Below are 27,220 nucleotides of genomic sequence, written 5' to 3' on the forward strand. Positions count from 1 at the left end.
CCACCGGTCTCTCGGTCACTTTTAAAATAACTTATCAAAAGTTTGTCACTTTTAAAATAACAAAAATAACTTAACCACCACGCGTATACGGAGGGGGCACCGCCACCGCGAGGGTTATATATGTGTCCTCGGCACCGCCACCGCCCTTTCGCCACCGCCACCGGTCTCTCGGTCACGCGGTCACTGCGAGGTCGATCGTCCGCATATATATACACATCTAATACACGCGTCCCCTCTCTCGCCTCTCTCGTCGCCCTCTCTCTTTATATGTAGAAGAGATGTGATAATGCTGGCATATACACAATTAATTTGTTTTGACTACATGTTTTCAGGACTGACATATGGCGGGCGATAGAGCTGACCCGATTCTGGACAACTATGATCCGGACGCTGAAGACCATATCTTCGGCATCATAAAAGGCGATATTCCTTTTGTGCCGACCGGAGAAGAAGAAGATGATATCGCTTCTTATCTGAACCTTGAGTGTGAAGATGAAGGGCGCCGTCGACAGCAGATGATGCCGAAGAAACGTCGATAAACGACGATCTTCAATTGGAAGTAGCAACCACCTCCGGCGCCGAGGTATATATATATATATATATACATATTGAGCGTCTGGTGATACAACTAACTGATTTGAATAAATGTGTGTGTACTAACGCGCGCGACTCTCTTTCTTATTTTAGCCCTCGGCCGGATCGTCGAAAAAATCGAGTACGTCGTCGTCAAAGCGTGGCGCAACCAAGACGATGAAAGCAGGAGAAACATGCACCATCGATGTTGTCGACGAAGCAACCGGCAGGCCGCTGGAGCCCAGCAAGAACGCCACCAAGTTTGTCAGCCAATGCGGAGCCGTTGTTAGAGACAACGTCTCGATCACCCGCCAGGAGTGGAATGAGCCAAAGAAGGCACGTGTTGGTTTCACTTTTGTCGAACAGAGAGAAAAAAAAGATTGCTTCAACAAGCTTATGGAACATTTCGTTCTACCTCCGGAATACCGCAAATACGATGAGGAGGGTAACAAGATTGCGGAAAACAAGAAGAGGCGCAAGCTAGTCAAACAGTTCGCTCTTTCTAGGATGGCCAACGCATTCCGGAAATACAAGCAAAATCTAGCCCATGACTTTGTCAACCAGGGCAAGACTCCGGATTTCAAAGGACAATATGAGAAACCGCAACATGATTGGCCAGAATTTGTGAAGCAAAAGAAATCGGAGCAGTTCCTTGAACTATCGAAAAAAATAAGGAAAATGCGGCCAAGAAGGAGTACAATCATAAAATGGGGCCAGGAGGGTATCGCTTTTGGCAGCCTAAGTGGGAGAAGATGGAGAACGAGCTGAGGGCGCGAGGAATCCGTCCAGGTACGGAGGGATGGGACCCAAGGGCCAAAAGCTGGTGGTACGGGCATGGGGGATCGCTGAACCCGGAGACAGGGGAGTGTGTTTACCGGGGCAAAATAATTACACCCACCCAAAACCTTATTGAGGCAATGAGGGATGCTCAAGAGGGGAGGATCAGGTTCAACAGAGAGAACGACGCCCTGACAAAAGCCCTCGGGAATCCTGAACACGGAGGACGTGTACGAGGCATGCCCGGGGACATTTCGTGGAAACTAGGGTTCCCCGAGAAAGATGACCCGTACGGTTACGAGGCCGTAAGAGAAAGATGGATCGGGATGCGGATGTTGTGGCGAAGTTGGTAACGGAAATGGATGTGATGAAGAAAACCGTGAGTGTACTAGTCGCCGAAAGAGATGCAGCTCGGGCGCAGCATGAAGATCATCCAATGGATCTCGGAAGCCAGCAGCGGAGAAGAAGCAGCGTGGCTTCCACGGAGGCCTCACCGGCTGGTGCACCGACGATCGAAATTACTGCACCGGAGCCTCGGCTGGTGGTCGAAGTTACTCGCACCGGAGCCTCCTCGCTACCCCGTGGACGATATAAAGGAGATGAAAGCATGTCATCTGTATTATCCTATCGGGAACATGTCCATGAAGGTAGCCATCGGCAGTGCTTTACCACCCGGAGCACTCCACCACAACAACCCCATTCAAGATGGCTATGCTCGTGTGACGGTGGAGGAGATAGTCCAAGGGTTTGAGGACCTGGACATTGACATTGCTACACCTGAAGGGGTGAAAAGACTTGGAGATGTCAAGCGCCAGTTCATTCTATGGCAGAAGAAATTTATCAAGTTTCCAGGCGAGGCGCCAACAAGTCCACCCCTGTACGGTGGTGGTGGTGGCGGTGGCGGTGACGGTGGCGGTGGCGGTGACGGTGGCGGTGGCGGTGACGGTGGCGGTGGTGCTTCACCTAATACACCTCATTCACGTCGGCGAGACGCCGCCCCCGGTCCTCGTCCGGCGGGTGATCGGACACCGGTACCGCCCCCAATCCACCTCCGGCGAAGAAGCGAAGCAGTCCTGGGTTATTAACCCGGACCCTTACGTACCTAAGAAAACAAAGGTACCGGAGGTATCACCGAAGCCTCTCCCCAGGAGGTCTTGGGAAAGTAGTGCCGAGGAAGTCGAGGCGGGCGCGGCTGCTGATTTAGAGAAATGGAAGGCAAGCGTCCGAGAAGAAAATAGAGGGCGAGCCCAAGCCGAGTATATTCCGACAAGGAAAAGCAGTGGGCTAAGTCATTTTTGAACACACCGTCCCAAGCCGCGAAGAATCTGCCCGACGACTATTTACGTGAACTTCGTAGGCAAGCACTCGCGTTCAAGAACGAGGAAAGAGTTGGCGGAGAAGAAAGCCTTGAAGGACGAGGCCGAGTCAAAATTAGAAAGGGGGAAAGAAGTTGCCCAGCTCGGGGAACAAAGTAAACAATCGATCGCCCCGCTCATAGTGCAAGCCGCCGGTCCGGATGCCCCCGATATCATAGCAGCTGCGGCAGCACATGGATTGACTGTAGAAAGTGCCAGAAAACAAGCGGCCGACTTAGGTATCACTCTTCGTGCAGTGTTAGGCCTTGATGAGGCGCCAATGAAGGACGTAGTATTTTCATATGTGAAGAATGGCCCTCTCATCGAGCCTGCGCAGGAAGAGGATCTACCTCGACAAATGAAAGGTCCGCTAAATTGGTACAAGGCTTACATAAAACATGAAAACGCCAAAGACTATATCTATGCGGAAGTTAAATATGTGCATCACTTCAAACGTTACTGGGTACAAATTCCTCCGAGTGAATTGTTCCAGACTGTTCAATCTGCGCGAGCTCGACAAATCTATCATCGGTTGCTACGTTACGTAAGTGATTTATTAATTTCTACCCCATCTCGTTCATTGCCCGCACTATATATATATATATATTGTCCTAACTATCTTGTTGTGTACGCTATATATTATGCAGAATGAAGAAGCGGGAAATGCGAATAAGGAACATCCATGATGTTGGGTTCATTGACCCACACATCGTTAATTCATATGTGTTAGAATACCACCCCGCCGACGTGGAGGAAGACCTGTGGCGGTTTATTAGAAAACAGCAAGAGAAAAGTGATATTCTATTTCCTTACCATTTTGGGTGAGTGTTTCTGTCTTGAGCACATTCTCTTTTGTTTACTCCATGCATGGTATGTGGCTAATCGATGAGTTATGCATGACTGTGCATGTATCGTGTCCGCAGGTTCCACCGGATTCTTATGGTAATTAAAGTTCAGACCTCCTCGGTTCTCGTCCACGACTCTCTCGAATATGGATCCGGCGCTTTGGTGCGACATGAGAAAAATGATGCAAAAGTAATTATTTTCATTCATTTGCGCTCTATATCGATCGGCCTATTTCGTTCATCATTTCCTTATATCAAGTAACTAATTAATAACTCTCTTGTTTATTTAATTTTCTTTGCCTCGTAGGGTTTGGAGACGGTTCGTAGATACCAAGGTCGGTGAATTCAAAAAAGAGCTACATTTTAAAATGGCGAGTGCCGACGTCCGGGGATACTCAGCCACCGGGGACCAATCTATGTGGATACTATGTTTGTGAGAGGATCCGGAGATACCGCAATGAGCGGGACCGGACGTGTGAGAACAACATCCCGAGGAATAACCTCCGGAAGACGCTTAGTCCGAAGCTCGCTTCCGACCACTTCAAGAGGAACTAGCTGGATGGTTGGCGAGGGAAGTCATCGATCCTAGAGGAGAACACTATTACGATGACGTAGATCTTTATACGCACCGGAATTTGTAACTAACTTGTTCAAAATTGTATATGGTCATCCGATATTGAATATATATTGTATATGGTCATCCGATATTGAATATATATTGTATATTACTCTTAAATTCTTTTTGGTTCTAATTTCAAATTTGTTTGAAATTGTACATTCATATATGCATGTATGTATACAGTACCGTAGAATATGTGAAACTCCTTCAAAATTAAAACCCAAAAGAAATAAAATAATACAAATTAAAAAGAAACCAGATTTAGGGGGAGGGGGGGGGGCTAAACCCTAAACCCTGCGGAGGCCTTTAGTCGCGGTTGGCCGGAAGAACCGCGACTAAAGGGCCTCCGCCTCGGCGCTCGCCTGCGGCCCACGTGGATGGGCCTTTAGTCGCGGTTCGTGAGGAACCGCGACTAAAGGGGGGGGGCCTTTAGTCGCGCTACTTTGGTCGCGGTTGGGCCACCGCGACTAATGGCAGTTGCCAACCGCGACCAAAGCCCCTTTTTCCACTAGTGTTTGAGTGCTCTTAGTATGCCAAGCCGACTAGACGTCAATTTATTATCCATGCGCTCGGTCACCACTATATACTATGGTGGCTATGGACAAGATTATGAGGCTTATGATTGTGTTTATGCATAACCTCAAGACCCTAACATGTATGGTTATGGATCTTATGCAGGGTACCCCAATTACCAGCAACCAAAAGCAGCGCAACAGCCGCTGCAACAGAAGGTGTAGTTCCTCGATTGATCTCAGTGCATATCTAGCTCTAGAGAGTTGCAAATTCAACACTGAATTCTATTTGACCACGAGTCCAACATTTCAATAGTAGTGGTGATAACCATGAATGTTGCTGATTAATCTAGAGCTGTGTTTCCTTTTGACATGTACCAGCTGAGAAAATATCTATTAGTTTGAGTGCTCTTATCTTTACATGGATTGTCCTGTACAGAAAACACAATAAGAACTATTGATATGTGCTTTCATGTAAGGGCTAACCTTGCTCAGTTATGAAACTTTAAATAAACCAACTGCCTGAAGGTAGCATTAACAAAATGGATCATTTAATTTGTAACCCTGATATTGTGATTGTTCACCATCTAATACTTCAGTACTTTGATTGTTAGTGATTTAACTATATTCCTTACAGGGAAGAAACAGAGGGAAAGCTTGAAGGCATTTTATTAAGGAAAATTTGCATGGTCTAATGCACGATCAGGGTTTTTAATTAATTGTGTTTGCTTCATCTTCTCCTATGTGAGAATTCCTCTCTGTTTCTAATTTATCTTCTTTCATCCTTTTTTGTGTGGAGTTTTTCACCTTTAGTTGACTTCTCTGTTTAACATTAATATTGTTTACATTTATGTTATTTCACTCTGATAGCTATTAGCGTCGTGGGTTCCACCTGGTGGACCTCAGTATTTTATTTCAGTGCGCGTTGTTGCAGATCCCCTGCTTATTGCTTTTTAGTTTGTATGTTTCATTATAATAGGATTTTAAAGGAAGTTGGTTTGTTTGATGGGGAAAAAGATATGTTCTGCCAATGGAGATGGTTCAAGATACATCCTTCATAGTGATGTTTCAAGAATTATTTTAGGTCACCTCTAAAAAAATAAAGAGAAACGCATACCATGGTAACATTCAGGTCGACCATTCAAAATAACCACCTGATTTGAGCTTTTTCAGCAATATAGTTCATATCATGTTAATTTCCCAGTAATGCATAGTCCTCGCCATGTTTGTTTTTCCAACGGCCCCAAGCACTTTCCTATTTCAAACAAAATGCCAAATTTTTTGATCTGTTGTTTTTTCCTCATTTGTTTTTGCAATTGAATCATCTTAATTTTGATGGCTTTATATTGATAAATTTATTCCTCATTTGACATATTTTAAGCATCTACATATCCATGAACATGCCCTCCTAATTTTCACTGACGATGTCAAATCTATGATCTGCTTTTGCAAGAAGGTAAGATATGATATATGATTATATGTACATGTTCTGCTACTCAATTTTATTTTGGCATCTATACATGATAAGGCCTATGCCCCTTTTATAAGAATAAACTTAAAATATGTTCTCATCCATAACTAATCAGGTGCTATATTATTCTTCAAGTCTGATTGTACATTTTCCTTGCTGCATGTAGTGTGTCTGCTGCAAACTATGTATTTTCGATGCTTATTTCTGATGGTTGGTGCTGCTGATTGCATTGCATTCCTTATTTTAGTCCTCTTTATATGACTATTCTGGACGTGCCTGTGAATTTTGGATGCTCCTGCATCACTATCCTGATGTATTTGTTTGTTCAGATAACCAAAATTGTTTTTCTTACATTATTAGTACTACCATGTTAGTGGTGCCTTATAATGAACCTTCTTTCCGTGATTATTAACAAAGTTCAGTAATGAACTTGGTTCTTCTTTGCAAATAACTTCTGCATTATAATAGGATCATTGAATTTAGTGAGAACTACTGATTTCTAAATTGCTGGGAATAAGTTGGAAGAGAAGCACGATTAAATACTCTCATTTATTTATTGATGTGGGAATGATTAAGGGCTTGGTCATTGAGGATGGCTGCGAGCAATTAATTATCCTGTGTTAGTTTGAAAAGTCATATGCAAGCATAGTCATTGGTAGCGTTGAATTAGTGCAAGTTTATTTCCGACAAGTGTGCATTTTGATTCCTAGAAATAATTAGCTTATTATCAAGTGTATTACAAAATTGTTATCAGTGCGAAAGACCAGGGCTGCGAGCCAAGGAGCGCATAGATCAAAGCGTTTATAATCTTGGCTAGATTTGCCACAAGATCAAAGAGTTTATAGTCCTTGCCACATGCTCGCTTTAGTGCTCGTTATGTGCAGTATTCATCATCTTGGTGAATGGAATGTTCTTTCTCTTATGATAATTAGCATATTTAGTTTCTAGAACTTGATGTGGCTCAGTTTATCTTAAAATATTCCATCGGTATTAGTCTTTTGATTATGCGAACTTGCTCAATTGTTCACTAGATCTGTTTCATTTTGATATGTGCAAACAAATTAGGTTTTTTTTTCTATGTTGCAAGTGGTCATGTATTCTTACACTTCAAGCACGGCCGTTTATGTTCATCAGATAACATGCCAAATTAACCAACTCCTTTTGATCCATAATAAGTGTCGTGGTTTTATTCAAATTTGAACTAAAACCATGACATTTATTATGGATTGGGGAGAGTACTATATTTTAAAAATGATATTGTGGTACTTCCCTAAAGTCTGTAACCAGGGGATCTAGGCGGAGCTGGAAAGGGGAGGGACACCGGCGGGCTATTTTTATTTTGATGGTCATTGCCACAGAACTGTCCTTTGTTTGCCCTACGGTATGTTGTATGTATCAGCTATGTAGTGCATCAGTGTCATGTATTGTGTTTTCATACCTACTTTCTGATTATGCCATGGGTAATTTTACTTTCATGGAATAGTGCCATACATCATAAGAAGCACTATGATATAGACCTCAGGTTTTATTTGTGCTGAGCTGTTTATTACCTGTTTGCAGACTCACAAGCAACGATCAGATCTTCCACGTGAGGTGAAGTTTAGTACTATGAAGCTTGTGTTAATTGAGTGTATGTTTTTTTACACTCAATATATCATGCGACTGTTACGTGGATTAGAGCATCTCCAGTCGCGTCCCCCAAACCGTCCCCCAAAGCGATTTGGGGCGCGCCGGACAAAAAAAGCGTTCCAGCCGCGTCCCCCAAAGCCCTTTTTTGTCCGGCGCGGCCCGATACGGTGTCCGGCGCCCCGAGCCCGTCCCCGTCCCACAGGGGACGCTCCGGGGACGCCGGACACAACGAAAAGCGAGGCCAACCGACGCGGGCCCGACGCGTCAGCGGCACAGTTAATTTTAACCTAACCGTCGCCTACCTCGCGACGGAAGTTATTCGCGCGCAGTGACACACGGCGGCATCTTTGCCTTAATGGCGACGGAGGGGCAGGCGAGACGTCTCGTCGGTGCTGCGCGGCCTCCACGCGTCGCCGGCGTTCGCACGCCACCGCCCGTTCCCGCGCGATCTTCCCGCCTCTTCTCGTCCGTTCCCGCGCTTTCTTCCCGACGCCGGCGTCTATAAAAGGTCTCCCGGCTCATCAATGGTAGCCACCACACCCCGCCGGCAACAAACACAGCCCTCGTCGCTCCACAGCCGTCTCCTCCATCACCAGTGGCAATGGCGAACCGCCCCGGCGATGGCCACTTCCCTCCACCGCCGTCTCCTCCATTGACGAGCCGGCTGCGGCGTGCGGCACTCGAGGAGGCACTCGAGGAGGAGGCCCGCCAGCGGCGTGAGGCGCAGCAGGCGGCGGATCTTGCGGCGTTCTCCGCCCCTGCCTCCGCCGCTGAGGAGGCCGCGGCGGCAGCAGCGTGGCAGGAGCAGCAGTGCGACACCGTTGCGGCGTTCGACGCCTCGACGGGACAAGAGGCGCGACGGCGCCGGTACCGGGAGGAGATGGAGCAGCGATGGGCTGACGACCGCCGGCGCCAGCGCGATGAGCGGCAGGCGCTGTTCCGTGAACGGCGTGACTCGATCGAGCGCCGGCGGCGTGAGTCGATCGAGCTCCAGCAGCAGGCGACGGCGGCGGAGGAGCGTCGACGGCGGGAGTCGGCGCTTACGGCGCTATGGGGGAGGCGGGCGGAGCAGTTGGCGGCGGCCGACGCGTATGCGGCGGCGATGATGGAGGCGCCAACAGATGTGGAGGAGGAGGCGCCAATGGAGGAGGAGGCCGAGGCGGAGGAGACCGAGGTGGAGGACGACGACGACGACGACGACGAGTTCGACTGGTCCGACGACGACGCCCCGCACCCGGACGAGACGGCCGATCAGCAACGCGCCCTCGTCGAGTCCTTCGCGTCGGAGAAGAAGCTCCAGGACGACGCCCGTGCCCGCGAAGAGGCGGAGATTCGTCGCGCCATCGAGCTCTCCCTCCTGCCGGCCCAGCAGGGGAGGGCGGAGGAGGACTATCGGCGGGAGCGGCACCGTCTGGCCACCGCCGAACGCAAGGAGAGGAGGCGCGCGCAGGAGGAGCTGCGGCGTAGGGGAGGCGACGACGGGGCGGGGCCGTCGAACGCGCCGCCGGGCGGTCGGTAGCCTAGGTTTAGATGAAATCTAGCCGTTTTCATTCAAACTTTGTAATATATAATCAAAATTGAATGAAAACCTTTATTTTCCTGCACAAATATTCATTTGGGGCCGGCGTTTGGGGGACGCGGCTGGGGAGCGACGTCCCCCAAACGCGGCACGAGCAAAACACGTCCCCCAAACGCTCAATCCGGCGCGGTTTGGACGACGGTTTGGGGGACGCGACTGGAGATGCTCTTAAACACCGACGCGACGATAACGAGTCACATGGACGCCAGCTCCGCTAAGAAGGCATCGACATGCTCCGGCTTGACGCAGAGGGACACCACATTGACCCCGTCCTTCCCCTTGCAGGGTGGGCACGCAATGCAGCACGGCCCGGCCACCTGCTCCATGTGCCATACCACGCGCGACGGCGACCCATGGCCGAAGTCGGCGCCGTCGAAACCTAGGTTTCTCCAGCTCCCCACAGCAAGGATGTTGTACAAGAGGTTTTTGATTTGATCCACTGTGGGTGTGCTCCCCTGCCTCTCGCTCTCGCTCTCGCCGTTGGAGGTGTCCAGCAGTACCTTCTCCTTGGCACACTTGATGAGGTTCACCAAGTCTCCGATTTCACAGTTCGCGACCGTGCCGGCGGCGGCGTAGACCAACGGCTGGGTGAAGCAGTTGCCATAGTAGCCGTCTTTGGTGCCCAAATGCTTGCGCAAGTTGCACGCGAAAGAGAGTGGCGCGGCAGCCTCGGGGTCGGTGATGACAGCTCGGGTGCGGCACCGCCAGAGCACGGCGGCGACGGCCTCGAACACCGTGCAGCCATACTCGACCTTGATGCGGCGGATCAAGCTCCATGGCACGGTGACATCTAGAGCGACCAGGTCTTTGTTCGCGAGGTTCATGACGGCCCTGTGCATGGCAACCGCCGATGCAGGGACGACCGGGAGCGAGCCAGCCTCCTCGCACGACCTCACCGGCAGGACGGACGGTGTGGGCATCCCTCGGCCGAGCTCGCCTACGGCCTGCAAGAACTGCGCCATCCCCTTGCCGTCGGCGACGGCATGGTTCCACGTCGCCGCCACGGTGAAACCGCCGCACGAGAACTCGGTCACCTGCATCAGCAGCAACGGATCGCTGTGGCGGCACAGATCGGCAGGGTACTGAAGCGCGATGTCTTTTATCTGTAGCGTCGCCGACGTCGGCGGCAGGTTGCCACTGGCCGACGCGCCCACGAACGACACGCCCTCACCGGTGCATGCGATGCGGAGCGCGCCGCCTTCGTCGGCAAGCCGGCCGGCGATTGGCCTGTAATGGACCAGCGCCTCCGACAGGGCCCTCTTGATGGTCTCCACTGGGTCGACAATTGGATTGTCGAATACCAGTAGGGAGGTCACCGGAAGACCAGCGTGACACTCGTCGACGGAGGAGAGGTTGATGTTGCCTCCCCCGGCCGGCTCCGACGGGAAGACGACCACCGGGACGGACTTGGTCACCACAGCGCTCATAATGTTACGTTATGCAGGATTGCACGGTCTATTTTTCTATTATCTTCAGTTCCCGTGCTCTCTCGAACGGAGCTCCAAAATGTGTGTGGTTTATAAGCGCACAAAAGTAAACGCTCGCATCTCACGATTGCACGACCTATTCTTCTACGGCAATTTTTAAGCATTTATCCTTTACAATATAGGTCAGAAAATCAGCCTCTTGTTGGATGGTCAGGAATTAATGCCAATCTCTACTATTAAGAGCAAACTGGTGAATGCCTGGTGTCACATTTTTAGAATGGACAATAATACCCCCATGTCCTCAATTCATATTTCCTCCCTCAAACCACCTGGTCCGCACTCCTCAAAAATAGCTAACCATCTTATCTTATCTTATATTATCGGCGCTAGCTCTGCATGCGGTCGTACAGCTCGTCGGGCATCCCCAGCCCCTCGCTCGTGGCGACGATGGGCACAGAGCTGATGATCCCCCCAGGCACGGTGAACTCGGGGAGGTCGGCGTGGGCGAGCGGCACGCCCTGGTACGCCACCACGACGCGGCCCGTCCCGTTGGTCTTGGCTCTGAAGTGCCAGGGGCGCGTGGCCCAGTTGTCGACGCGGAGTGTGATGTTAAAGGTGGGTGCGCGCGACGCGCCGGCGCTGGCCCGGTCGAGCCCCTCGACGGCGGGCAGCTTCACCCAGAAGTCAGGTAAGTACTCCGGATACTTCCTGGTGTTCGAATCCATCGTACAAATCGCGCCGAGAAGCAACATCATCGCCGCAAACAGCAGCCACCGTGCCCACGGATGCTGGTCCGGATCACAGCCGCGTGGTTCATCTTCTGCGTGGATGGCTCCCATGGATATCCGCGAAAACGACGACGATCATGATGAGACGTGCTGCCGCAATCGACGACAGGATCGCCGGACTTAATATGCTCGGGTAAACTCGTTTTCCAGAGCAAGTTCTGATCGCATCGCACGCCTCAATTGGATATACTCTTCGTGCCTTGTGGACTAAATTTCAGGATCTTACGGTCCTTGTTAGACTTGGACTCTGAACGATATAAGAATCCAAAACCGTCAAAATTCATAGACGGAGGTGTCTGGGACTCTGAACTTGCTATTTCGAGACGGCCACACGCGTCGTCAAGAACCACGGGCCCAGCGGCCGCGGCGCCGCTGCCGTCGAGCAGGGGGGATTCGTGCTCTGGACCATGGCGTCCGGGATGTGGTACGTCGAGCTCGCCGTCGGCTGGCGTACATGTACTCTAGCATAGTAACATCTCTGACAACACGACGGCGGAGCACTGTGGCAGGCCATGGTGTCCCTGAGCGAGGGAAAAAGCGGCGCGATGGCGCTTCCAGATGCTCTCTCCGGTGGTGCAGATGGCAATGTCAGCGGCAGCGTTCTGGACAACTGGTTCGAAAGCGGTGGCTCAGTTCGACCATGGACCATGAATTAAATCAGGGAGAGAGAGCTTGCGTGAGGGAGAAATGTCTTCCATGCTGTTGCGGGTCCACGTCTGGCGTTTGCACTTTGCAGAGTGAATAATTCATGGTCCATCAGAGATGTATTTTCATACGTACTCAAAACATGACAGCAGTTGTGATGGTCCTACCCTAAAACGTGGACCAATGAAAATTGGAGTTCCGCCAGGAGCACATGCCGCCGTGTGCAACAGAGGGTTTTCCGTGTTTGTTGCGTTGAGATAAATCATCTTGGTAGGATAAAGAGATAAAGACGTGTTAGTTGAGAAATAGTAGGTGTTTGTTGCGTTGAGATAACTCATCTTGGATAGTAGACGTGGGGGTATTATTGTCCATCCTGAAAATGTGACACCAGGCATTCACCAGTTCGCTCTTAATAGTAGAGATCTTGCTAATAGGAACAACTACCTTGATGGAGTTATCACAGTTTGACTCAATTTACCACACGCATATCATCATGGCAACCCATCGTTTCCGACTCTGGTGGCGTGGCATCGCCGCACCGATGGGTGGGACTGCCAGGCGCAAATCTGGAAGGTGTAGCAGTGCGAGTCGGCTTTCCCATGGTGCGTGCACGTCGCGGCCGCCGGTAGCTCTTTGGATGAACGGGGCGACTGAATTTTTTCGGCTCTTTGGATGGAGGAGGGAGGGAGTAGATCGAGGGTTAAGCAGCGACCATGGCGTGCGGTCTACCGCATACGCCTCATTTGCCGTGCGCAAGAGAAATTGAGAAAAGAGATGAGAATAGCTGGAGACATAGATTTGGCTTGTGTGTTTACTGCTGCTGCCGCTGACTACTAGCGCGCGTGTTTGCCCGCCAATTGCAAAGGTGTGTTTCCGCTTCGTCTTATTTTATCTCAGAATGAGCGCGTGTGCTTTCTTGTGTATGCCGCGGCTGCTAATTGCTATTGATGCTGCTTGCTAGCACGTACAGGAGTGTTAGATGCTGCTTTCCTGACTGCTGTAAAACTTTTGTTTCCCAGCGCCTCAGGCCGGCAACCAGCGGGCCACGCCTCCATCCAACGGCACCGCGTTCAGGTTTTTTTGACATACGAAGTGGTGATCCTATTACTGCTTTGTTGACTTCTGCATGTCTTTGGATACTTCGCCGTTCAGATCATGTGGTGATCTTGCTTAGCTTATGTAAGTAATTAGTCTGAGATGTTTGATTTATTGAGATTGCAGATCTGATATTTTTTTCTCTCCCCTGAAGTCTCCGATCTGTTTATTTGTTCTATAATTGCTTTTGGATTCTGTATTTTCCTGTTTTTATTACCGATGTATTCATGGATCTTGGATCCCCCAAAATCTGTTTTGCTTGTTTGTTAATATATGCAGAATCTGTAATATATTCATGATAACCTGTGACCGTGGAACATGATTGTAGCATGATGTAAATTTCTGACGTGGAGAGGGCTCACGTTGGTCCATGCATCTTATTTATCTACTTCATGTTGCAGAAAATTCTTGTTCATATACTCCATTATATTTATTAAGCCAATCGTTCTTGTTCAAACAGATTTTTTTTGTTGAAGGGAATCTCAAGAACAAATGCTTCAGATCCAAATGTCAATGGATGGTTTGTTCTGAATAAAACTTTTGTTTAATCTCCATATGTGTAAATCGTGTTGGAATTCTGTACCATTTTTTATGGGTAATATCAGAAATTAATTTCGTATCATATAAAAAATATGGCAATGTCAGAAATAAATTTCTATCATATGAATTTTTTTGTTGTGCCATGAGAATGGGAAAGAGCGGAGAAAAATGAACGGTAAAGTTTGTGTATTATAAACCAATTTTACGGTTCAAACTGATCTATTGAATGATTCTGGTTCATGCCATATTAATTTCCCATTCTATCCTGGACAGAACTACATCGAGGTCGACCTTGTTTTTGCTTATAGTCAGGTCACCGAAACTATCCATTTGTGGTAAAGGAATATTTACAAAAATAGTAATAGTGGGCCTGCGTGGGAACTAAAGGAAAGCACGGGCAACTCTTCAACGGCGGAGTAACAACCGTGCGGCTAATGGAGGAGTGGTTTAGCTCCGGAGGGCGGGGAGGTCGGCAGCCTGAACCGTCCGCCGAATGGCAGGGAGGCCGGCAGCCGAAACCGTGCGCCGGGGGGTGTGGAGGCCGACGGTGAGTGGCTCGGCGCCGGAGGATGGGATGGACGTGAGAGAGCTAGCCGTGGACGGGCGCCAAACAGCGAGTGACCTTGGCGGCGTGTGTGGCCACAGGTGGCATGAGTAACCCATGCGGTGGTGTCGGGAGAATGTGGAATTGGGAAAAGTTTGTTATTTTAAAATTAAAGTTGGGGAAATTTGGGTGAGGAAGAAAGCAGGACTCCAATACCAACAAGCACTGACATGTGGTTTTCTGTGGTTATCATTACAAAAAAAGTATTATCATCCTAATGACCAAGAGATAATAATATTTTCCATTTATTTGCAAAAAATTGTTTGGTTACTTAGTATTTTCTTTTATGTTTTCATGCGATAAATGATTTGTTCATCCAATTTGCACCGGGAGTACTTTATGTTCACATTCTTATATTTTTATGAAAATAAAACTTCATGCTAACTCGATAGATTGATTGTGCAGGATGGCTACGAGTTGACAAAGAGATTTTTGATACACATACTCAAGTACCTTGCTAATGACATTGAAAATAACATACATGATGTTGTGCGAGCATATGTTATTCACGATCAAGAGAGCATGGATTTAATAAATAATATAAGAAATAATATGTCGGTCTCGTTGCCTTTTATAATTATTACATTAAATTATGTGATATGATCTTATGATATTTTAAATATTATGTGGTTATTTTTATGTACTTAAATGTTTTTGCGCATCATTTACACTTGTAATATTTGTGAAACTACATAAAGTAGAGATCCATGTAATATTGTGACTGCATAAGGTAGGGAGCCGTGGCGAAGCACGGGCATTCCACTAGTCTATACCTAATAATAAGGAAAAGGGAAAGTGTTTCGTTGTTTGGTTTGGTTTGGTATGTCATAAAAACTACCCCTAAAGTTGGCACAAATTACCCACCATGCCACCGGTAGGTTGTACCGGTTGGGAATTTTTTGGTCGCCTGCTCCTACGTTTTCGTCTGGTATCGTTTCGCTTCGCTAATTTAGATCGTGTTCCTTCAACCGTAGCATGGGCGCACCCCATTGTTTCGTCAGTTGATTCCTCCAAACCTACATCCCCGTATATAACTCAGCGAAATGCGAACCTACCCTACTCGATCCCATCGCCACCGCCGCGAGAAAACTTGAGAGATCAGATATGGAGTCCAGATCGTGACTGCAAGGCTCGCGTACGACGCCATGGATCATCGTGACGAGGTGTCTTGGAACTCACCTATCGACGGTTACACCCAGCACGGGAAAGAGGGCACGACCTCGCCGGTAGCTGTGGAGATGTCTGTGATCGCCATGGTAGGTGTGCATGTGTACGCTGCCCTTCTGCTCTTCTTGCGGAGCGCCTGCGCGTGGAGTTGTCTGTGATCGCCATGGTAGGCGCATGTGTATGCTGCCCTTCGGCTCTTCTTGCGGACCGCCTGCGCGGCGGCAGCTCATCTGGCGGCCGGGGGACGCGAGATGGCGGACTGCAATCGAGGGCGTACTGGGGGGTTCGACCTCGTCCCCGACGGCGGCATCGCAGAGGGAGGATACCCGGTTCATTTTTGTCGTTCCTGGACTACTCCATGGCAAGCCCACATGATGGTTGACCTGGCCACCGGCCGCATGGTCCTCCGCCTCCGCCTCCGCCTCCATACATTCACGAGATAGCTACAGGTCGTAAGAGATCTGACCGATTATGCGTGTTGAGTGGCTTGATCAGCTGAAGCCAATGGCAGACATTATTACCTCCCAATTTTATTTGCCGGCCGTAGTTGGTGTAGCACCATGTGCTGATAGTTTGCGCGTGCTTGCCGATATCTAAGTTTCATCATACTCAGCCGAGTAGTTTTGCTTGGTACAATACTTTGTGTACATTACCTACACAGATGATGCCCCTCTGAACTGAGAGATTTTCCATTGAGTAATGCGTCGAATCATGACTTGACTTACCGCAAAGGTATGGCTCTGTGTCATTGATCTGGACGTTCATTCTTTTGCCTTCCTCTTGGTTTGAACTAGAGCTCATACATGTAGGAGAGTCCATAGATTACACTCGTCTAACTGTCTACTACTTTGTTACATTGTTGTCAATGATGTGATGGTTTTGTTTCAATTAAAAATTTGTATATGATGTAGTGTTCTATTGTATATAATGGATGATATATTTCTAAATTATATAGTGCTGCCATGGTTGGAGATATTTTTTTATAAGAGAGAGCAAAATTGAAATAAGAGACGGTGTGTGTGTTTTTCGTTTGTAGAAATTTTCTCACCCATTACAATGCAAGGGCACCTTTTCTCTCAAATCCTTTTTTTATAATTTTCGAACAAACAAAAGGAGGGAAACGTAAAGTTTGACAAGAAGAAAAAGGCAAACAAAAATTAATTTCAAATTTTAAAATAATCATGAAATGTCTCTCCTGGTGCAACGCACAGGTTCTTTTCCTAGTCATAAATAAATTAAACAAAGGAGAAATTCTCCAATTTGGTCTATGAAGTTGTTCCGGATGTGCGTTTTGGTCACGAACTTGCTGTGGGTCAAGAAGTTGCCCACGCGAATGTTTTGGTCATTATGTAATGTTAGTTGTTGCTAACTATTTTTTTGCAAATTGCCGCATAAAAAGGTCAAACCAAGGACTAACAAAATAGAAAAAACAAGTTTTAGGGGGCAATTTGAAATATGCACAATTGACCATGTTAGCAAACTAACATTCACCGTGATGGAGTGAGCAAAACACTCGTGTGGGCCAAAATGCACATCTGGGGCAACTTAATATGCTAAATTGGGGTTTTCTCAAAAAAAAAAAAAACTCTCTTTAATATGCACATTTGGAGTCTCGTAAAGGAGAAACACTCTTTCAAAGGAAGACCACGCTTCCATCGGTAGCAAGGCATCTATAGTGACTTATTAAATCTCTTGTACTCACTTTCTCCGCCATGTTCTTAGGGTTAGGATGTATGTGCGTCTATGTACGTATTTGTGAGCGTTAGCGTTTATACTATGTTTCATATTAAAAAAACATACGGCTGCAAGTGGCGCGACTAGCGGAGCGGATTGGTTTACGTCTTATACAACTTACACATACATGTATTAGTTTATTATAGTATAATTTATTATAATAATCACTGTGATTTGCGAGATCACCAGGATCCCGCTTTTGCGGACCCTACCCCATGTCACCTCGTGATGAGAGAACAATCCATCACTCGAAAAAATTGTTGTTTGGACCAAACCAAAGATAATAGTTAAATATTGGTATGACTACATTTACTTATAGGATATTTCATCTATATTTATGAGAAGTTTTAGCAACGTATCAAATAATATTTTCTTCACATTCTTTTCATCGGATTCAGGGGAGAAATTCTAGGCTTGCTTAAAGTATATTTTCTTCTTTGTAAGGTTTTCTCCTATGAGTTACCAAAGAGACAATAATCGTTATATGTTGTATATATCCTTTTCTCCTTACTTTGTTTACTTGGTTTAAAGAAATTTAGTAACATATTTTTCACAAACAGTTTTCAAGGAGTTACTCAAGATTGATCAAGGTCAATATCTCAAGAGTATACAAGAAAAAAAAAGCAACTTTGTGAAAAGGGAGTGTAGTATGAATAGTTTCCAACCGCTTTTGGTAGTTACCATATGCCCAGAGGCACAATCGCCTCCTTCTTGTACCTGCACCATTTCAAACATGCACCTCTCCCTGTAGCTGATGTCTCGTAAAGATTTATATTCATCTGAAGGACACCTACTAGAAGCACCTATTCTTTTATACATATACCCACAGTTGGGAAGAATCATTGAAACCCATAATTCATTACAATCACTATCCGTGCTAAGGGCTTTTTCTAGCCATTTTGTGGACATATGTCTCATGTTTTTTGTAGCCATGTGAGGATATCTAGGTGATGATAATCTTGTAAACGGATACTGTGATGTTGCCAAATATCCTAATTATTGTGCTTCTCGCAGTTTTGTGGCTATAGAACACAATTTTGGTTTTCTGGGACTATAATATGTCTTTTGGATCGAGATAGAGGACTACTCGAATTCATAAAAAATATTTGATTCCATGTTTTCTTGTTTTTAACGCTTACCAACACATAGTTCATTGGTATCTTGGAATATTTCCGGATACGGCTGATCCCTTTATATAAATATTTATACTAATATATGTCTACGAAACACCATGTTTTCTGTTTTCCTTGGATATATAGCACACTATTTTGGGCTCAAGGGATGATTTGCTTGTCTGTTTGATCACGCTAGAAGTGAACTCTATACTTTCTTTCGTGGTCATTTTTGTGGGATTTCTTACACAATTTAGTGGTCATTGGACGATTTACATGTCTAATATATCATGTTTTTATTTTCTCCCTGATTTTGTGTGTTAGAGCATGCTGTTATGTGGTCCTACGACTAACTACATATCCTCTGAATTCTGGTAGGCACTTAATCAGACAATACATAATATTATGATCTAAGAAGGTTTCTAAGTAAACTAAATTGAAAATTCACAAAAAAAAGTCAAGTGAATGTAGTATTTTGTCCGTTGTTGTGGGCTAGAATCACATTTTGTTGGGTCCTAGGATGATCTTCTTTTATGTTGGCTCCTTGTGGGCGAGATTATTGGACATCATGTAAACTCGCTATTTTTCCATTTTGGCTGTTTTCATGGGCCACAACATATCTATTCAGCATCTTAGTCTAACCGACATGTCTATACTGATTAACTAGTGAAATATTCTCATGTCATTTCTGGTCCCTTTTGTTGCATTCACGATGTAGCATGCAAGAAATTCAAAGTGGTTGACCTAGACACATGTACTGAAAGGAAGTTTGTTGCCCAATGTCATACCATAACACATTGAATGTTTCATTATCACCTCGGTGTTCTTTTATTTGTGATATGTATTGCGACCACACCATTCAATGATCCACCTCATGGACTGTACAACATGAGACTACTGATTCCTATAGCAACTCGTAATACTATATAGGATTTCCCGCATGTAGGTGAAAGGAATTTGAAGGACATCAATCCAAACATGAAACAAATATACAGTGTAAACATGCCCCTACTCTATTTTTTTCACCTCGTATGCTTTTCTTAGCCTTAAAAATATCGCTAATATACATCAAATATGATTATACAATAGTTAGGAAAACATTCTACAGCAACGCGTGGGCGCTAAGCTATTCAATTTAATACGAACACAGAGGAAACAATATGAAAGAAAATTGGAACAATATAAAACCAAAGTGAATAAATTAATGGATTTGAAGACGAAATTAAAGACATGTACAAAGTACGACAAATACAAAGTAAATGTGTACTCATGAAGAAGTTGAAAAAAGGGCAGGAAATCAGGCAGTGAAGAGCCTTGAATAGTCAAGATCCAAATCAACAAGATGTTTAAATCTGATAGGAATTGAACTAGAAAATATAAGCAACATCAAAGAGGTAAATTTCCATATTATTAATAGACAAACAAGATGCACAAACAAGTATGCTATATATAAGAAAGCAAGAAATAAAATGTATTAGCAAGAAAATCAAATGAACGGTAAACCAATCTGAAAAAGAAAAATCCCAGATGTAAGAATAAAATTTCTATAAGAAAGGAAGAAAAATGAGAACATAGATGTGGTGGTTATTTTAATGCAAAGGAAAAAATCTACCTATGGGACATAAACGCAGAACCTAAATTCGATAAGAGGGATAGTGGGATTGGTTGATTATCATGACATTCTTATACAAATTTGGTCATCTGGTGGTGCTCTACAGTTCTAATGAGATGCAATGATTCCGAGGAATTGTGATTTGTTCGCCAGCCTTTTTCACTACACTAATTTTCCAAACGCATGGAAACATTTCTAAAGTTCATTCAGATAAGGGAATGATGTCCAAGATCAAAACAATCGAAACACAACTTTTACTTTGCGGGTGTAGAAACCCATTTGAAGGACAATATTGTACAAATTATTGAAAACCCAATTTGAGACCTGGTTTGAACAAATGCTTTTATTTTTTTACTAGATAAACAAGCCTAACTCAATCATGACCTTGTGTTGTCCATAAGTTGTTTGTTCAACATATCATATTTCCACGCTCTAGAATAGGATTGAAATAGATGTCAATGTAGACATTGTTTTTGTAGATCCCGATCTGATGATGCGAGGTCCCCATGGTTGGTGCTAGCTGTGAAAAAGAGGTTGAAAACTATTTTATGCTCCATTGTTTATAAGGTTAACGGGGTGGATCTTGATTATATCAGTTTACCTTTTTTTGCTTTGGATATCCTCACGAATATATCTCATGCTCTCGAGTGACCATAAAATTTAGTAGTTATCTCTACGCCTTCCTGGTATTTTAATCCGTAAAAAATTAGTTAGCATATTCAAACAAGTTTTAAGATACCAAGAGGATAAATTCACATAAATCGGCATAAGTAACAACCTTGAGAGATACAATCGGCATGTAACCGAGTTCTTCAGTTGCTTTGTTGCAATTGAATGTTCTATTTAGTGTTACATACTTTATCCTTGAGGATGTAAGCATGTGATCAGATTGACGCATTCCATAGAGTTTGTTAAGTTTATCTGAGATCCACTCTAACACATGGGTTATTGGTATTAGAATATACGAAGGTATCCTTATTTTAGATATGCTGCAAAAAACAAAACAAGTCAGCTAAATATAGTTTGCAATTTACCTTCTTTATAATAAGAGATCAAAGTACTCCTTGGTTGCAGGAAGCTAATTATTAAAATGTTTCTTACTGATAAAACAATATTATGTCTTGTACATATCTACATGATATATGCAAGTACAAAATTAATTAAATACATTACAGTTTTCTACAATTGGTTAAGAAAATGGTATACTTTATGTACACATACAATATTAGTGTCTTTCGAATTACCTAGAATTTATTTTTAGGAAACTATGGAGGGACAAGATAGTACATGCATGTACCAAATTACATAATTTGGTTAGCCCTTTCGTTAATAAGGAAATAAGAAACCAATAAAGGTACTTATTTTATATCAATTAGAGAGAAAGGAATGAGCACCTTTTGTATCCAAGTTTTTCTAGAATGGAATATAAAAAGTCCCACATATTCATTGGTTCCATATTAGTTATGAAGTAGGCCTAAAAAAAATAGTAGTGTCAGGAAAACTAATAAAGGAGAACGAATATATTCATGTTAGTAAATACATACTTTGCCTCCACTCTTAGTTGCTCCCTCTTCGGTTGAAAGAGTTTTCTCGGCACATATATGTGCATGGACAACATTCTCAACATACACAAAGTCATCATAATTCTTCCCATTGCCAATTATTATCTGCAACAACATGTACAATAATCTTATGTGGTCGAATATAATAATGTTGAGTAATTGAGGTATAAATAGGCCTTGCTGGACCATCTATGTTGGTGCATACTTTCAGAGATAGAGTTACGACAGATCTTATGATTACATATAAGATCTTGTAGGTAAAGTAGGTAGCCTAATATTTAAGTCTAAATCTTTAAATGGATCCATTGTACCATAAGGCCATGAAATCAAGAGAACATCCCCACATCCCTATTCAAGTCGTCAGAATGAGAAAAGATTGAGTATCTTGGGTCACTATGTTGAATATTTTCCAATGATTCCTCGTCCAAGCATCACTGTAGATTTAGTATGTGTCACAAAAGTATCATAGTTAGTTTCTCATCTTTTCACCAAGAGGTTTATAAGATGTAATTCTCCAGTGAAGGGGCCAGTCTTGACACCACGATCATTGGTACCACGATGGTTTGATGTGTGGTATAATGGCTAGGAATGTGTTCTTATTATCCAAGCACGACATGTTTTATGGTAGTTAGCATATGACTTGTAATGGATTTAGAATCTAGGTCTTGATTTGTGATCCTCATAAAAACTTGAGTCCTTGAAAAGATTCCTAGTGTCCTTTTTATAGTGCATGATCCTCCTTAGTAAGTCGTTAATCTGCCCTAGAACTTCATCTCCATGTTGTAAGACTAATTGAAAATTGCTTGTAGGCGATGAAATAATTGCTGTGTGCCATCATGGTGTCATGCCATTGGTAATACTTGTGGTGTGTTGAAACGTGATGTGCCACAAATAAGCCACTACAAGCCGTGTGGCTTTGGATGTAACACGCCACCAATAATCCATTACAAGTGGTCTTTGTCCTCTATCTTACACAGCTTTTTCTTAAACCTCTGGGCCCTACATGGTGGTGTGCCATAGTTAAATCTCTAGGCACACGTGTGGGTCAGGGCGCATCCAACGCTTCTGCCCCGATATAAGTTGTCCATAGAAAAAGTAATCATACATGTTTATTCACTTGATGTACTCGGCACATTCGTTTTGTAACTTTTCAGAATATATTTTTCACACTTCCGAAACTAGTTCAACAAAATAAAATGCACATGTTCCCTGAGGTTGGGTGGTTAGGAGGGTGGTTGTACCCCCAGCCCACCAGAGTTCAAACCCCAGGTTTGACATCTGTGTGTCTCATAAAGGCGGAATATTCATTCAGTGGGAGGCGATGTTTCCGTCGACAGCGAGGCGCCTGTGGTGACTTCGCCAATTTCAAGATCCAATCCGCCGGCTCAGTCTTCCGAAGGTGCTCATAGGGGTAGGGTGTGTGTGTGTGCGTGTGTGCGTTCATAGGGGTGAGTGTATGCGCGTGTATGTGAGCGTCTGCGTTTGTACTGTGTTTCTCAACAAAAAAAAAGGTTATGTGTAACTATCGCTGAATCTGGTAGAGCTATAAGTAGTTATGTTCTTTGACCACCGTTTTATATCCCCCTTCAAATAGTGACTTCGACAATACGTGCAAATAAACTTTGCTAACAATTTTGGATATATATATATATAAGAGAGAGAGAGAGGGGGGAGAGAGAGAGAGAGAGACTTATTTGGTTTGGTCGGTTAATGATAGTTCTAGTAGACTTGAGGAGAATATTATTTGCATGGTATCATGTTTTATTATTTTTAACTTATTGCTGCAGAAAATTTATAGTGAGGGTTTATTATATATGTTATTGTTGTTGGGTATGCTAGGTGACTGTCTCGACCTACCCAGCTAGCTCAACCGGAGACCGAAGAGACTTAAATTAGGCTCTGTGTCCTGTTCTCCAAAAAAAAAACTAGCCTATTAGGGGACCCCCTTTAGCCTCATAAACTGCTCTCGGTCTTCTTTCACCATCGATGTGTGACTAAACCTAACAATATAGATTGGGGCAATGATGTTATATTTATTCACAGGCGAAAGTAGTAACTGTGATCAACCTTTATAATTGCTTCGTATGATGTGTGTGTGTTACTATGTGCATCCCTGTTATGAAGAGGCCGAATGTAATACTTAAAAAAATTATGTAATAAAACGATTTTATAAAAATAATTTTTATAAAAATTATATAGTTACAATCAAGTTAAGTTTTGAAATATAATTGACAAAGTACTCACCATCGTTCCTCCACAAGAAACTAAAGCTGGTACTACCGTGTCACCAGGACCAAAAATAGTACCAGGACGTATGCAACATGTTAGAAGCTCATCCTTGTCGTTTGCCTTCATCACTAGCCTCTCTGCTTCTGCTTTTGTTCTTGTATATGCATCAGGAAACTGAACACGGGAGTAGGAAAATATGTAGTTAGAAAGGTACAAACCTATTCTGGACTTCCTTGGTCTCACGAAGGTTGCCAGAGATTTATTAAAATTTAGATGTATTTAGACACTAAATAGCATCTAGATACATCTAAAAATCTGGGAGAACCTTCATGAGACGGAGAGAGTATTTGTATAAAGAGAAGAATTGAGAAAGGTACGATAAAATGACCACGTAGAAGAAGGTACATTGTAGAGATTTATTTTTGCTACTTTTAATCAAACTGTTGTTGCCATCATAAAAGATCATAAATTATGCATATACTATGAAGCTAGATATATTCAGAATTTTCTATGAGGTTATACTTTTACTAAAAAAATGGAATCAATACTGCAGTGCAAACTTTCCAAAACCAGCCACTCGAGGCTGTTTTTCGCACCCTGAATCAGAAATGAGCAATGTGAATCGGTTGGCTTGGAAGTTGGAACAGGGTCATGGAACAACGCAATGCAAGCCAGCTCGGAGAAAGACTTGTCTAAGCGGTCGATTTTGTTTGACAGACTCCATTATCCCCGTGACAGTATGTAATAGCAAAACCAGGTACGATAGACATTGTCTAAGCTTCGCACTTCACAAAATCTTGAAAATAGGTTTCCTTTTTTATTATATGCCCAGCCATTCTCTTTATGGGAAGAAATCTAGGTTAAACCCAGAAGATTTACAGCTTCCACCATATCCTACTCTATGTGTCGTACAAACCACCACTTGAACATTGTTTTTCCCCGTTTTCATTGGGTGGTGGTCTATTTTATTGCAGTTTCAGTTACTTGGTCATTTGATCAACTATTTATTTGATCCTTTCAAAATACCACTAGCAGATGGGTTCCACATGCCAATGGTTCAATTGAACCTTTACGGAATCATAGAAATGTATGTTATGTTTTTTATGCATACTACGATGCAATAGAAGAATTTTGCATTCAGCTGGGATCCTAAAGAGTACTAGTGCATTCAATTCAGAGAGGTAACCTTTTCTGGATATGGTACTGATTCATCTACGTCGAAGAGGCCATGAACGCCATCGAATACCACACCACACGAACTAGTGTATATGAGCTTCTTAACCTTGCATGCCTTACAAGCATCAATGACATTCCTTGTCCCTGTTTTACGAAACCGAGAAAACAGAGGAAAATTGTTTCTTAATTAGTGATCTGTAGTTTCATGCATATGACATATATATTTTTACATGAGTATATACATCCAAATTACGATTCAAGACAATAATCTTACTAACCTTCGAGGTTGACTTTATAATGAAGTTGGATGTTGTTCGTTGAAGGATCTGCAGCAGCAGTGTGGAAAACAACATCCACTCCTTCAAAATCTGCGCTGCAGAAAATATCATGACTATATCTGGGTATGGACTATGGAGTCAAAAACTGAACGGTCATACTGGGAGGAAGATGACTTTCACAAGACGTCAGCGACCTTTTGTTCATAGTATTCTTACTTTGGACTAGTTCATATGCTTATTAAAGAATACGAGTAGCTTGATAAACATTGAACCTTTGTCAGGCCTTGTTTGGTAGTACTGGAGTTTTTATGCGGATAATTGCGATAATCTCGCAGAGATTTGGTGAAACTCTTAGCTTCACCCAATCCTCTCAAATAGCTTTAAAATCTCAATTTCCAATTTATTAGATAGGGGTTATACATTGGTTATTAGGAGAAATAAACTTGGGTTTGGGAAAATTAGAGAAAAATGAGGATTAAAATAGCTTAGTAATCTAGAACAAAACATATTTTTAGGAACAAGTGAAGATTTGAATTTTGGTGGGGATTTTAATCCCCATGAAAAATCTAGTACCAAACAAGGCTTTATAGGTTAATCCTTTTTTTAAGGATTAGCAGGTTAACTCTTGTTTTTAGTTTTGGGCAGGTAATTCAGTTAATGCACTCTTGTTGTGGGTTTGCCTTTGTTTATCGTATCTAAGTTCTTATCTCCAGAAGTAGATCCATGTCGCTCTTATTGGGTCGGGATTGGACCATAATTAGTTGCTTCATCATAATCGTTTAGATAGGTGACACTCCGATTCATGCAGGGGAGGAATGAGTGATAACAAAATCTTAGGTTGATCATAATGTACAACTTGAAATTTTGGTCAAACCTTTAGTTTTCGTTACTAGATTTGGCCACTAAGTTTAGCACGAGATTGAATGATCGACATGAACAAGCTACCTCTGGTCAGTTGCGCTATGTCGCAGACGTCCGTTGAGGCGTAGACTGCACGGCCATCGCGGAGGGCGGCGCCGAGGAGCCCCTCCTTCTCTGCGTCGTCGAGGGTGGCTTCAGGGGCGAGGTCTGTGATGCGCACGCACCACTCGCCTGAACGGAGCAGCGCTGCCACCAGATGCCTCGCCATGAATCCCCGCCCGCCGGTGACCGCACACCACTTGGACTCGGTTGACATTTCTAGCTAGTCGTAAGTGCGCGTTGTATGTGAAGTTGAAAATACAAGCCCTTAAAAAGGGTAGTGCTACCTCGCATGTCCTTTGCTCCCTTCATTTATATAGGCTGATCGACGCATCTTTTTTTACAGGAACTGTTCTTTCTTCCTTATCAAATTAAAGCCATAAGAAGGTGCCATGTGTCAACACAAATCTCAAAGAACCTGATCCAACCTTCTTCCCCAAATACACCTCCATCTTCTGCAGTTTCAGGCGTCCAGGATTTGCCAGAGACAACCGCCGTCTCGGAGGAAGTTGGCACTGCTTGCGCCTGGAGGCAGGCTGGACAGCAGCTCGACGCCTCATGTCGGGCCAGGACAGCACTGGCTTTGGCATCGACACCGCTGTCAAGACTGAGGTTGGCCAGATTGGATCACGACTGATTGGATGAGGAGGAGGACTAGACTGGAAAGGAGAAAACGTGCCAAAATAAGCATGGCCTCCTCCGGCCGCCGTCGAATGGCCTCCTCCGGCCCTAGCGGCATCGGCGCCTGTGGGCTAACCTAACTAATTGATACTTCCTCCGATTTGTATTATTTGAGGCCAATATTGTGTATCTTTGTCTAAATATATTTATATTAGCATAATATGTATCGGATGGAGTATAAAAAGATCTTTTCATGAGAACAATGAATCAAAAATTGAGTTGGATGAAAATAAAGGACGTCCATCTTTGG

General features: G+C 44.3%; 2 protein-coding genes across 2 annotated transcripts; both read right to left on the reverse strand.

Annotated features, from left to right (window-relative positions):
- Positions 1-7,800: 7,800 nt before the first annotated feature.
- LOC124653627 (acyl transferase 15-like) lies at positions 7,801-10,787 on the reverse strand. The gene is made up of 2 exons (XM_047192691.1): positions 9,532-10,787; positions 7,801-7,829 (listed from the first exon to the last, which is right to left on the reverse strand). The coding sequence occupies exon 1, from the start codon at positions 10,785-10,787 to the stop codon at positions 9,555-9,557; it is 1,233 nt and encodes a 410-aa protein (XP_047048647.1). The 3' UTR covers positions 7,801-7,829; positions 9,532-9,554.
- Positions 10,788-20,451: 9,664 nt separating this feature from the next.
- LOC124655997 (3beta-hydroxysteroid-dehydrogenase/decarboxylase-like) lies at positions 20,452-26,506 on the reverse strand. Its single transcript, XM_047194814.1, has 9 exons — positions 26,275-26,506; positions 25,330-25,419; positions 25,062-25,195; positions 23,891-24,049; positions 21,629-21,751; positions 21,479-21,558; positions 20,863-21,073; positions 20,686-20,767; positions 20,452-20,604 (listed from the first exon to the last, which is right to left on the reverse strand). Exons 1-8 carry the CDS (start codon positions 26,504-26,506, stop codon positions 20,720-20,722), a joined length of 1,077 nt encoding a protein of 358 aa, XP_047050770.1. The 3' UTR covers positions 20,452-20,604; positions 20,686-20,719.
- Between the last annotated feature and the right edge of the window lie 714 nt (positions 26,507-27,220).

This window comes from Lolium rigidum, chromosome 5 (assembly GCF_022539505.1).
Source record: "Lolium rigidum isolate FL_2022 chromosome 5, APGP_CSIRO_Lrig_0.1, whole genome shotgun sequence".
In the NCBI taxonomy this organism is placed as follows: Eukaryota; Viridiplantae; Streptophyta; class Magnoliopsida; order Poales; family Poaceae; genus Lolium; species Lolium rigidum.

Coding starts and splice junctions, on each gene's coding strand:
- LOC124653627 (XM_047192691.1), bottom strand. CDS start 10,787: ATGAGCGCTGTGGTGACCAAGTCCGTCCCGGTGGTCGTCTTCCCGTCG.
- LOC124655997 (XM_047194814.1), bottom strand. CDS start 26,506: ATGTCAACCGAGTCCAAGTGGTGTGCGGTCACCGGCGGGCGGGGATTC. Junction 25,420..26,274: donor CATAGCGCAACTGACCAGAG/GTAGCTTGTTCA, acceptor TCTGCAGCGCAG/ATTTTGAAGGAGTGGATGTT. Junction 21,559..21,628: donor CAACTAAGAGTGGAGGCAAA/GTATGTATTTAC, acceptor TATTTTTTTTAG/GCCTACTTCATAACTAATAT.